Source organism: Rhinatrema bivittatum, chromosome 3 (genome assembly GCF_901001135.1).
Source record: "Rhinatrema bivittatum chromosome 3, aRhiBiv1.1, whole genome shotgun sequence".
Lineage (NCBI taxonomy): Eukaryota > Metazoa > Chordata > Amphibia > Gymnophiona > Rhinatrematidae > Rhinatrema > Rhinatrema bivittatum.
In genome coordinates, this window is record NC_042617.1 from 191477334 (window position 1) to 191491413 (window position 14080).

The window sequence follows — 14080 nt, forward strand, 5'->3', positions numbered from 1 at the left end:
GTCCCTTTGGATGAAACCTTCCCTCTTTTTTTTCCATTGTCATAGTGCAACATCTACATTTTTCTCTCAGAGGCATGATGGAATTTAAAACAGTCACTAATTCTTGCTAGGGATTTTTAGTGTTACAATATAGCATATTGTAGTGCTGGTACACCAGTACTAGTGTGTTGCATTTGCACAGAGATCTATGCTGGAACCTCCTCTTGACTACATGTCCCAGAGGGCTTCTTCCCTACTAGGTCATTTCCTGTTTGGCCAGTACCCTTGAAGAATCCATCCCCCAAAATCTCTATGGCCACACTTCCTTTCTGGGCTTCAGAATGGTCTCTCAAGCTCTCCTGGTGCCAAACTGCTGCAAATCCAATGGCAGACAGACTAATCCATCATAGCTGCAAGAATTGTACTGAAACATGTTCTCCTATTCCTTAAGAATCTCTCTTACATAATACTTAGGGCCTACTGTTTGATCCACCCTTCTCAACAACTCTCCTATCCTGTTCTCTTGCCTGAGGTGCCAGTTTCCTCCTCTCTCCTCCCAGCTCTGAATCCCAGTTGGTATCCAATCCTTTCATTCACAGCTCTCTTAGATGGCACTGGGATTTTATGGTCTGAAGGATCTAAAAATACTGTAAATGGAAACATCCATCTTTTACCCTCCTTTCTCTTTGAATGGATAAGGGATGGACAAAAACAATGTTCCTCCCATCAAAAATAACAAACACACCAAAACACTCAAAACATTACTGAGACCCCTTTTACAAACTACTGGATTTGGGTTAGCAATTTGATTTCTGTGCTTCCTAAACTTCTCAGTAAAGATAGTGAGCTAGTTCTGAATAAGAATAGGGGAGCTACAACAAATTATTTCTCCTTTTAGACAAAAATAAAAATGCCACACTGACATTAAGGATCACCTGCTAATATGCAGTCTGGAAAGTACTACTGCAGCAACCTCTAGTGAGGGTGCTATGGCAAAATGGCACATTTCTCGGCCCTTCGCTGCTTGGTCCTAACCATGAACCGGATGAGTGCCTGTATTCAGCCTTATCCAGTTAAGTTAACTGAATAAGTCAAATCTGCTTAATAAAAGTTCTAAATTTATCCAGATATAACTTATCCGACTAATTAGAACTTATCCAGTTATATTCAACTGCATAGTCATGCTGCTGAATAATATCCCTTCTAACAGGCCAATCCAATATGGATGCGCTAAAAATGTGCATACAAAATAGGAACATGTTTTTTTTAACATGCGCACACTCACCTCTACTGGGCACCCAATTCAATAAGCAAAGGAGCTGCTGTGCTAAAAAGGATGCACTAGGGATAAATTCAGTGTTCCTAGCGCATCCATGGCATGGGGCACCTAAGAGATGCAGCTGCGCGTGGCTTAGTAAAACAGACACTCAATTAATGAGCATCCATTTTTTCCCACAGCAGCTATTTTACCGGCACAATACGCACACACAGTATACACGGCCCGGAGCGTGTATATTGTGGGCATATATTGTGTGCACCGAAATTTTTTTTTTTTAAGTTAAGACTTTTTTTTTGCATGGTGTGGCTTTCTGTGGTCCTTCCTACTTAGTATCATGACAATATTAAGTAGGAGGAACCACAGAAAAGCAGTTTGTTTTTTTTGTTTTATGTTGAGCCCTTGATATATGCAGGAAAACTTTACACCTGTTCCAGGCAGGCATAACATTTTATGGGTTAAAATGTGTGCCTTGGGTGCAGGGGGATTTTTTGCATTGCAGGGTAATAACTAATAGCCTCATCTACATGACATTTATATGTGATAAGCGCTATTAGCTATACCTTTGTTTGGACATGTGTTTTGGACGCACTGATCCCCTTATTGCATCGGGGTATATGGATGTACGTCCAACAGCTCATTAAGCTGTATGGTAGTCTGGGCGCAATGAATTTATTGCAACAGCCTGTAAGTTAGTCAAATAAGTTATATCCAGATAACTGGATATCTTTGAATATTGGGCCTGTAATAAATAGGCAGTTGGATCCAATTTGTAAAATTTTAATAAAATATAGGATGTTTAAAATAAAATGGTTATTGATGTCACTAATATATTATGTTTGGCTTACAGTATCAAAAGTATATTATACAAGTGCTGGAATTACATAATAGCTGGTCAGTCACTGGGAGCGAAATGGCATTTATTCAGGAACTGAAGGAAATTGAGAAGAATGAAAATAAAGGTATGTTATGTAAAATAAATATTAGAAATGCATTTCTTTTTCAAGAAATATCCTAGTCTGGCTGTATGATGGGATGTTTATGTCCAGTATTAGACTCCAAATAACTCAGGTTGACTGAGCCCAGAAAACCAGTTACTATATATGGGAAATTTCCAAATTTGACCTTAAGACTCTAGGTTTAAAGCCCTTTGATCAGATCTCCAGGCAAACACCCAGAATCTCAGAGTCCTATAAATCACCTCCTTTTCTAAGCCAAGATGCTTTTTTCCTCCATCCAGTGGGAACACTGAGAGGAGAGGATCACCTTCCTGGCGGCAAGAAAGAATCAGTAAGTACTGGTTGGAAAAATTTTGAAAACTAAAAGTATTGGGGAGAAGTTGGGGTATTGAGGTATATTATTTAGTGTGTTTATGTGTTTTCTTTTAAATAGGTAGTCAGAAAGTCAGGCAACAAACAGAAGTTTGTGTGTTTGTATTTCCCAACCTCCCACCCACCCCTAGCTCATTTTTAATTTATAGGCAGGTGTCATTTTCACACTTAAAATTTTTTTTTAAAAAAGCCAGCCTTTTACCTTAAACTCATAAATTCCCCATAACTTATCAAGAGTTTGATCATTCCCTTTTAGGTTACTACCAGATATAAAGGGCCGGATTTTCAAAAGGTTATGCACACTGGGCCTATTTTCAAAAGGCCCGGCGACGCACGTAAAGCCCCAGGACATGTGTAAGTCCCAGGTTTTTACAAAAGAGACTGGGGGGGGGGGGCAGGGAGGAGGTGTGGCCAAAGGCCTCTGCATGACCGCTGGGCCGGGGATCGCGCACCGGCAGTCGGCCGGCGCACGCAACTTACTTCAGCCCCAGGGCTGAAGTAAGTTTTGAAATTAAAAAAAGAAATCATCAAAGGTAGGGGGGAAAGTGTGGGGGAGGTAGGGGAAGAGAAGGGAAGGTGGGGTGGGGGGGTAAGGAAGTTGCCTCCGAGGCCGTTCCGATTTCGGAGCGGCCTGGGAGGGAAAAGGGGAAGGCAGCGCGGCTCGGAGCAGGATTGGCACGCGCATGGTACACAATTGTGCACACCCTTGTGCGCACCAACCCCAGATTTTATAACATGCGCGCGCATGTTATAAAATCGGGCGTACATGTGCGCGCGCCGATGTTATAAAATCTACCCCATAGTGAATACACTAATACATTTAAAGGATCCCGCTTTATGTCTGGGATGGCATAGAGTCCAACAGGATAAAGATCCTGCATGAGACTAAAAGTACAATTGAATCTTTATAGGTAGAAATTAGGGATGTGCAGACCAAAAGTTTAAGTTCATAAGTCCATAAGTCGAAAGGGGGGGTCATTTGCGGTCAGTATGGACATATGGAGAATTCCATAAGTTGAGTCTATGTCCATATGTGCAAATAAAAATTTAAACCCCTCACCCTCCTTAATCCCCCCCCCCCCAAGACTTACCAAAACTCCCTGGTGGTCGAGCGGGGAGTCAGGACGCCATTTCTGAACTCCTTTGCGAGGAGCACATGACGTCAGCGTCATGTCGGAGTGATGCCGCGTCGGAGTGACGCGGCGTCACGTGATTCCCCCTGCGTTCGCTCCGGGACCCTCGTTTGACCCAAAAGGAACTTTTGGCCAGCTTGGGGGGGGTCCCCCCAAGCTGGCCAAAAGTTCCTTTTGGGTGCAACGAGGGTCCCGGAGCGAACGCGGGGGGAATCACGTGACGCCGCGTCACTCCGACGTGACGCCGACGTCACGTGCTCCTTGCAAAGGAGTTCAGAAATGGCGTCCTGACTCCCCGCTCGACCACCAGGGAATTTTGGTAAGTCTTGGGGGGGGGATTAAGGAGGGTGAGGGGTTTAAATTTTTATTTAGGATCAACAATCGCGATTTCCAACGTATTCAACATAGCTATGTTGAATAAGTGGGAAATCCGATCGTTTTCGCCTCATCACTTTTTTAAGTTAAAAAAAAAAAAATAAGTTGCGTTTTACATTTAAGTTCAAAACGAATGCACACCCCTAGTAGAAATCCCTTGTGTGTTGGGGAAGAGAATAGTGATAAGAGTATACTACCGTCCACCAGGCCAAAATGTGTGATGATTCTGATCAAACTGGTAGTGCAGTAATAATGGGAGATTTCAATTACCCCAATATTGACTGGTTAAGTGAAACATCAGGGCATGCTAGAGAGATAAAGTTCCTGAATGGAATAAAAGACAGTTTTATGGAGCAATTGGTTCAGTAACTGATGAGAGAGGGAGCAATTGTAGATCTAATTCTAAGTGGAGCACAGGATTTTGTGAGAGAGGTAACGGTGGCGGGGCTACTTGGCAATAGTTATCATAATATGATCAAATTTGAATTAATGACTGGAAGGGGGACAGTATGTAAATCCATTGCTCTACTACTAAACTTTCAAAAGGGACACTGTTATGACCATCGTCCGCGGCCGTCAGCAGCCGACCCTCGTCATGTCATGACTGGCCTTCCACTCCAGGTAAACTCGTGGCTGTGGCCACCCGCTGCCACTGCACTCCTCCTGACTTTCCGTGCTCCATGTGGCGGCTGGGGCGCCACCAACCTACTCTCCGCCTCCGGTCCTCCTTAGGCATGCGCGTGTGCTACGCATCCTCCATTTAAAGGCCCAATAGCGGGAACTCTGGGGCCGTCCCCAGCTGATGACAACACAAGTCTGAGATACTTAAGCACCTCCTTTGGCCTACGCTAACCGACTTGGCAATGAGTTCCCTGAGCTCCTCTGGTGCTTGTTCTTGTCTCTCCGGACCAGCGGTTCCTGTCTTGGATCTCTGCTCTCTGTCTGAGGACTCTGGCTCTGGATACCCGCTCCTTGGGGTCCTTCTGTTTGCTTCTCCGCTCCTCAGGGTAGCCTCAGTGTTACTAGACCAGAGATCCTGTCTCTAAGCTTCCCCAATCCTCTGGGTAGCCTCAGCGTTACTACACCAGAGATCCTGTCTCCACGCTTCCCCGCTCCTCGGGGTAGCCTCAGCGTTCTACACCAGAGATCCTGTCTCTACGCTTCCCCACTCCTCAGGGTAGCCTCAGCATTACTACACCAGATATCCTGTCCCTACGCTTCCCTGCTCCTCGGGGTAGCCTCAGCATTCCTGCACCAGGGATCCTGTCTCTATGCTTCCCTGCTCCTCGGGGTAGCCTCAACCTTACTGCACCAGAGATCCAGTCTCTACACTTCCCCACTTCTCGGGGTATCCTCACCATTACTACACCAGAGATCCTGTCTCCATGCTTCCCCACTCCTTGGGGCAGCTTCAGCATTATCACATCAGAGGGCCTGTCTCCGCACTCCCCGCTCCTCGGGGCCTGCCCTGTCCACTTCTATATTGGAGATCCCTCCTCTGGTATTTCCTCTTTCTTGACCCGCTTAGCACTGCGATACCATCGAACTGACTCTCTCTGATCCCGCTCCTCGGGACATCCCGCAGTACCGCTACAGTGCAGGTGTCCACAATCATGTGGCGGTAACACAGATTGCTCTTCTATGCGCCCTCTCTCCTGGGTCACAGCCATGCTGCTGTTGCCGCTGGTCTCAGTCTACCTCGCCTCCCGATGGTGGGGACTTGTGGGGCCCAACTCCTCAGGTAGTGTCAACCCCCATCTCGGGCCAAAGGTCCACGAAACCTACAAAACCTAACCGAAACTTTGATAAAATGAGAAAAATATTTAGAAAAAAACTGAAAGGTGCAGCTTCAAAGCTAAAAAGTGTGTAACAGGCGTGGACATTGTTAAAAAAAATACCATCCTAGAAGCACAGACCAGATGTATTCCATGCATTAAGAAAGGTGGAAGGAAGGCAAAACGATTACCATCATGGTTAAAAGGTGAGGTGAAAGAGGCTATTTTTGCCAAAAGATCTTCATTCAAAAAGTGGAAGAAGGATCCTTCAGAAGAAAATAGGAAAAAGCATAAGCATTGGCAAGTTAAATGTAAAACATTGATAAGACAGGCTAAGAGAAAATTTGAGAAGTTGGCCATACAGAGAAAAACCCCCAATAAACATTTTTTAAAATATTTCTTAAACAGAAAGCTTGCAAGGGAGTCGGTTGGACCGTGGGATGATCAAGGGGTTAAAGGAGCACTTATAGAAGATAATGCCATTGCAGAAAGATTAAACAATTTCTTTGCTTCAGTGTTTACTGAAGAGGATGTTGGAGAGATACCTATTCCGGAGAAGGGTTTCATGGGTGATGATTCTGATCAACTGAACCAAATCATGGTGAACCTGGAAGATGTGGTAGGCCTGATTGACAACCTGAAGAGTAGTAAATCACCTGGACCGGATGGTATACACTCCAGGATTCTGAAAGAACTAAAAAATGAAATTTCAGAACTATTGGTAAAAAGTTGTAACCTATCATTAAAATCATCCAATGTACCTGAAGATTGGAAGATGGCCAATGTAACCCCTATATTTAAAAAGGGATCCAGGGGTGATCCGGAAAACTATAGACCGGTGAGCCTGACTTCAGTGCCTGGAAAAATCATGAAAACTGTTATAAAGAATAAAATTACAAAACATTTAGATAGACATGATTTGATGGGACACAGCCAACATGGATTTACCCAACAGGAGTCTCGCCTCACAAATCTACATTTTTTTGAAGGTGTGAATAAATATGTGGACAACAGTGAACAGGTAGATGTGATATATTTGGATATCCAGAAGGCATTTGACAAAGTCCCGCATGAGAGGCTTCTAAGAAAACTAAAAAGTCATGGGATAGGAGGTGATGTCCTTTTGTGGATTGCAAGTTGGTTAAAAGACAGGAAACAGAGAGTAGGATTAAATGGGCAGTTTTCACAGTGGAAAAAGTTAAAAGGTGCAGTGCCTCAGGGATCTGTACTTGGACCGGTGTATTTTAATATATTTATAAATGATCTGGAATGTGGAATGATGAGTGAGGTGATCAAATTTGCGGACGACACAAAATTATACAGAGTAGTTAAATTTCAAGTGGATTGTGCTGAATTGCAGGAGGACTTTGTGCGACTGGAAGACTGGGCTTCTAAATGGCAGTTGAAGCTTACTGTGGACAAGTGCAAAGTGATGCATATAGGGAAAAATAACCCTTGCTATAGTTACACAATGTTAGGTTCTATCTTAGGAGTTACCACCCAGGAAAGAGATCTAGGTGTAATAGTGAATAATAAATTGAAATCATCGGCCCAGTATACTATGGCGATCAAAAAACAAAATGTTAGGAATTATTTGGAAGGGAATGGAAAATATAATGGAGGATGTCATAATGCCTCTGTATCGCTCCATTGTGAGACCACACCTTGAATACTGTGTGCAATTCTGGTCACCGCATCTCAAAAAGAATATAGCTGCATAGAAAGTTTAGAAAAGAGCGACCAAAATGATATGGGGCATGGAACGGCTGCCCTATGAAGAAACGCTAAAGAATTTAGGGCTGTTCAGTTTGGAGAAAGATGACTGAGGGGGATATAATAGAAATCTACAAAATAAGAACATAAGAAATTGCCATGCTGGGTCAGACCAAGGGTCCATCAAGCCCAGCATCCTGTTTCCAACAGAGGCCAAAACCAGGCCACAAGAACCTGGCAATTACCCAAACACTAAGAAGATCCCATGCTACTGATGCAATTAATAGCAGTGGCTATTCCCTAAGTAAAATTGATTAATAGCCATTAATGGACTTCTCCTCCAAGAACTTATCCAAACCTTTTTTGAACCCAGCTACACTAACTGCACTAACCACATCCTCTGGCAACAAATTCCAGAGCTTTATTGTGCGTTGAGTGATAAAGTATTTTCTCCGATTAGTCTTAAATGTGCTACTTGCTAACTTCATGGAATGCCTCCTAGTCCTTCTATTATTCGAAAGTGAAAATAACCGAGTCACATCTACTCGTTCAAGACCTTTCATGATCTTAAAGACCTCTATCATATCCACCCTCAGCTGTCTCTTCTCCAAGCTAAACAGCCCTAATCTCTTCAGCCTATCCTCATAGGGAAGCTGTTCCATCCCCTTTATCATTTTGGTTGCCCTTCTCTGTACCTTCTCCATCGCAACTATATCTTTTTTGAGATGCGGCGACCAGAATTGTACACAGTATTCAAGGTGTGGTCTCACCATGGAGTGATATAGAGGCATTATGACATTTTCCGTTCTATTAACCATTCCCTTCCTAATAATTCCTAACATTCTATTTGCTTTTTTGACTGCTGCAGCACACTGAGCTGACGATTTTAAAGTATTATCCACTATGATGCCTAGATCTTTTTCCTGGGTGGTAGCTCCTAATATGGAACCTAACATCGTGTAACTACAGCAACGGTTATTTTTCCCTATATGCAACACCTTGCACTTGTCCACATTAAATTTCATCTGCCATTTGATGCCCAATCTTGAAGTCTTGCAGGTCCTCCTGCAATGTATCACAGTCTGCTTGTGATTTAACTACTCTAAATAATTTTGTATCATCTGCATATTTGATAACCTCACTCGTCGTATTCCTTTCCAGATCATTTATATATATATATTGAAAAGCACCGGTCCAAGTACAGATCTCTGAGGCACTCCATTGTTTACCCTTTTCCACTGAGAAAATTGCCCATTTAATCCTACTCTCTGTTTCCTGTCTTTTAACCAGCTTGTAATCCACGAAAGGACATCGCCTCCTATCCCATGACTTTTTAGTTTACGTAGAAGCCTCTCATGAGGGACTTTGACAAATGCCTTCTGAAAATCCAAATACACTACATCTACCGGTTCACCTTTATCCACATGTTTATTAACCCCTTCAAAAAAATGAAGCAGATTTGTTAGGCAAGACTTCCCTTGGGTAAATCCATGTTGACTATGTTCCATTAAATCATGTCTTTCTATATGCTTTACAATTTTGTTCTTGAGAATAGTTTCCACTATTTTTCCCGGCACTGAAGTCAGGCTCACTGGTCTATAGTTACCTGGATCGCCCCTGGAGCCTTTTTTAAATATTGGGGTTACATTGGCCACCCTCCAGTCTTCAGGTACAATGGATGATTTTAATGATAGGTTACAAATTTTAACTAATAGATCAGAAATTTCATTTTTGAGTTCCTTCAGAACCCTAGGATGCATACCATCCGGTCCAGGTGATTTGCTACTCTTTAGTTTGTCAATCTGGCCTACTACATCTTCCAGGTTCACAGTGATTTCGTTCAGTTCGTCTGACTCATCACCCCTGAAAATCATCTCCGGAACTGGTATCTCCCCAACATCCTCATTTGTAAACACGGAGGCAAAGAATTCATTTAGTCTTTCTGCAATGGCCTTATCTTCCCTAAGAGCCCCTTTAACCCCTCTGTCATCTAATAGTCCAACTGACTCCCTCACAGGTTTCTTGCTTTGGATATATTTTTTAAAAATTTTATTATGAGTTTTTGCCTCTATGGCCAATTTCATCTCAAATTCTCTCTTCGCCTGTCTTATCAATGTTTTACACTTAGCTTGACAATGCTTATGTTTTATCCTATTTTCTTCAGATGGATACTTCTTCCAGTTTTTGAAGGATTTTTTTTGGCTAAAATAGCCTCTTTCACCTCACCTTTTAACCATGATGGTAATCGTTTTTCCTTCCTTCCACCTTTCTTAATGTGCGGAATACATATGGACTGCGCCTCTAGGATTGTATTTTTAAACAATGTTCATGCCTGTTGAACACTTTTAACCTTTGCAGCTGCACCTTTCAGTTTTTTCTAACTATTTTTCTCATTTTATCAAAGTTTCCTTTTTGAAAATTTAGTGTTAGAGCTGCAGATTTACTTATTGTCCCCCTTCCAGTTATTAGTTTAAATTTGATCATGTTATGATCACTGTTGCCAAGTGGCCCCACCACCGTTACTTCTCTCACCAATCTTGCGTTCCACTAAGAATTAAATCTAAAATAGCTCCCTCTCTTGTTGGTTCCTGAACCAATTGCTCCATGAAGCAATCATTTATTACATCCAGGAACTTTATGTCTCTAGCAAGTCCTGATGTTACATTTACCCAGTCAATATTGGGGTAATTGAAATCTACCATTATTATTGCACTACCAAATTGGTTTGCTTCCCTGATTTCTCTTAGCATTTCATCATCTGTCTGACCATTTTGTCCAGGTGGACGGTAGTATACTCCTATCACTATACTCTTACCCAACACACATGGGATTTCTACCCATATAGATTCTACTGAGCATTTAGTCTCTTGTTGGACTCTATACCCTCCCGGACATAAAGTGCCACACCCCCACCAAGTTGATCCTCCCTATCATTGCGATATAATTTGTACCCTGATATAGCACTGTCCCATTGGTTATCCTCCTTCCACCAAGTCTCTGTGATGCCAATTATGTCAATCTCATCATTTGCTGCTATACACTCTAACTCTCCCATCTTACTACTTAGACTTCTGGCATTGGCATACAGACATTTCAAAGTGTGTTTTTTGCTTGTTTTAACAACCTGCTTTTCAGTTGTTTGGGATAATTCGGAAATCATTAGCTTTGGTGATTTTTTACATATAGTTATATGAACCTATGTTTGCATTTAATGGAACCTCTCTGTTGGGATGCCCTAACTCTCCTGTTTCATTAGTATCCTTCAAGGATACATTTCTCCGAACCATGCACTGCTGAGTGACTGTCGGCTTTCCCCCTTGTTCTAGTTAAAAGCTGCTCTATCTCCTTTTTGAAAGTTAGTGCCAGCAGCTTGGTTCCACTCTGGTTAAGGTGGAGCCCATCCTTTCGGAAAAGTCTCCCCTTTCCCCAAAAGTTTCCCCAGTTCCTTACAAAACTGAATCCCTCTTCCCTGCACCATCGTCTCATCCACGCATTGAAACTCTGGAGCTCTGCCTGCCTCTGGGGACCTGCACGTGGATCAGGAAGCATTTCAGAGAATGCCACCCTGGAGGTTCTGGATTTCAGCTTCCTACCTAAAATCACCAACTATGATGGCCGGCCTAACCCTTCCCTCCTGGGCAGTAGCCCTGGGAGATTTGTCCTCAGTGCGAGAGGACAATACATCACCTGGAGAGCAGGTCCTTGCTACAGGATCACTTCCTGCTACACCAGGGTGATGTTCTCCTATTGGGAGACCTTTCTGATCCAAGGCAGCACTGGGGCTGCCAGAATGGATTTGGGACTTGGCTACTATGTCCCTGAAGGTCTCGTCAATGTACCTTTCTGTCTGCCTCAGCTCCTCCAAGTCTGCTACTCTAGCCTCCAGAGATCGTACTTGTTCCCTGAGAGCCAGGAGCTCTTTGCACCGAGTGCACACATACAATCTCTCACCGGCGGGTAAAAAATCATACATGAGACACTCAATGCAAAAGACTGGAAAGCCCCCCTCTTGCTGCTGGACTGCTGCCTTCATCTTAGGTTTATTGAGTTCCTAGTTAAGTTTAATCATGAAAGGACTTGAACAAGTTAATGTAAATTGGTTATTTACTCTATCAGATAATAAAAGGACAAGGAGGCACTCCATGAAGTTAGCAAGTAGCTCATTTAAAAGTAATCAAAGAAAATTCTTTTTCATTCAGTATATAGTTAAACTCTGGAATTCATTGCCAGGGAATATGGTTTCAGCAGTTAGTGTTCCTGGGTTTAAAAAAGGTTTGGATAAGTTCCTAGATGTTAAATCCATAAACTGCTATTATGGTAATTAATAAGCAATAGTAGCTTGTGATCTACCTAATGTTTGGGCACTTGCAAGGTACATGTGACTTGGATTGGACACTTTTGGAAACAGGATACTGGGCTTGATGTACTCTTGGTCTGACCCAGTATAGCATTTCTTATGTTCTTATGTGCTGTATAGTTAACAAGTACTAGGACTGAGCGTAAGGCATGAGGAAGCCCTGCTGCTGATTCTTTACCTCCCATTGCCAATTTTCTGCTTCCAACCCCTAATTGGTTCTGGCAATCACAACAAACTAACCAGCAGCGAGAGGCCCAGAAGTACTGTTTTCCTATCTAGTCCTGCATGGATCCCAGTTAAGGATAGGGTAAGATAAAATGTGCATGTATGAGTGAGTGAGAGATCAAAGGAGAGATGGAGGGTCAGTGAGAGTAGAGAGTAAGAATGTGAAGAGGCAGTCAGAAGAGGGGGCAGTGAGAGGAAAGAGCAGAGTGCATGCTGGGAGTGGTGGTGAGGGAAGAGAACAAGAGTGTAGTGTATGAATAAGAGAGAGTGAGAAGGACAAGCAAGGAGCTTAACAGGAATGTGGGGGGAGTAATAAAGTACTGTCAGAAGAGAGAGTACGAGTTGGGAAAGAGAGGGAAAGAGGAAAGCAAGAGTGTGGGGAAAAGAGAATGGGAGAACAAGATGGAGAGAGGAGGCAATACAAGGAGGAATGAGGATTGAATTAGGAGAAGAGGAGAATAAGAGAGAGAGGAGAGAAAAGATAGGGAGGAGGAAGAGAAAGGGGTGTAAAGACCAGTGATGGCAGGAGATGAAGAATGATAGGACCCAGGTTTAGGAGGGGGTGAAAAGGAAGAAAGAAGGGGATGAGGAATGGAGGAGAGAGAGAAAGAGGAGGAAGAACTGTGAAAGTAGAACAGGTAGGATGAATAGTAAAAGGAAAAAGTAGAAAGGAAGAGAAAAAGAAGAAAGAAAGTATTAAAATATCTGCTGCTGAAAGAAAGAGATAGAACTGAAACAGAAAAGGAAGGAGGACATTAAAGAGACAGAAAATAAATGAATAGAGATATGGATTGAGAATAAGAGAAAAGACACAGCCAGAAAATCAAGCCAGAGCCACCAAAGTTTGGAAACTACAGGGTGGCCCATGGAAAAATAGCCTGCCTACAATGCACTGGTATTGGAGGCGGGCTACTTTTCCATGGGGCACCCTGTATTATCTGATAGAGAATGTAAATTAAGAATTAAGTTGTTCCCGGGGTGGGAACAGGTTGAAAAGGGAGGAGGGGTGGAGAAAGAGAGAAAGTATGTATAGCCCTTCATCCCCCTCCGCTAATCTCAGGGTGAGTAGAACTCAAATGTTCCCAGGTATGCTGGTTACAGTGAAATGGGTGGCATGGGTGTGAGCCCTTAATGCCGGTGCGGAAGCTGGAATGGACTGGGCAGCCATACCCTGGTGTTACCTGGCCATGGTATTCAGCTGGTCCTGCTGCTGTTGAAGCTGAGGCGCTAGTTCAGCGATAGCGGAGACCTGAGGCAAGTCTGCTGAGCTCATGGCCTCAGCAAGCTATGATGGGTGGCATGGGTGTGAACCCTTGTTGCTGTGTCGTGGTTGACACAGCCTCATAGGCAAACCTATGAGCACTATGCTGACAGCTGGCGAACACCCCCTGAAGCAGGACAGGCTGGGATTTCACCAATACCAGCCGCCTCCCCCGCAGACTGAGCCCTTAGGTTCTGGCAGCCGGCAGGACTTAGCTGGGTCCCTAAGGCAGTCAAGTAAGCAAGAGTCTGTAGGCACACCGGGGTCAGGGTAGGTAGCAGAACTGAGGAGTCGAGGCAGACAAGGGTGGTTGGGTCCAAGCAAGAGGTCAGATCCAGGTGGCAGGCAATTGTGCTCAGGTCCAAGCAAGAATTCAGAATCCGGAAGTTAGCCCAAGAATGATGAAGACACACAAAAGACTGTTAGAGGACAGGAGAAGGCAGTGCTAGATAATGAAGGCTGGACAAGGCAAGGCTGGATGAGGTAACGCTGAAAAGACAGGGTTGGACGAGGCAAGGCTGGACAAGGCAGAATCAGGAACCCAAGACAAACAAGAACCAGGAACTCAAGAGCAACACACGCTACTGAAACAGGACACCCATTGTCGAGGCAAAGTTCAAATGCTTGGCTGGGCCTTATATATCCAGCTGAGTGA

The 14080-nt window shown here is 43.6% G+C and overlaps 1 protein-coding gene across 1 annotated transcript in view; it reads left to right on the top strand.

Moving 5' to 3' along the window:
- The window catches only part of ADGB (androglobin), a 790434-nt gene that overhangs the window by 683680 nt on the left and 92674 nt on the right, over nt 1–14080 (top strand). The window contains exon 29 of the mRNA XM_029594040.1: nt 2106–2217. Within this exon, the coding sequence (XP_029449900.1) occupies nt 2106–2217 (112 nt within the window). The remainder of the gene's footprint in view (nt 1–2105; nt 2218–14080) is intronic.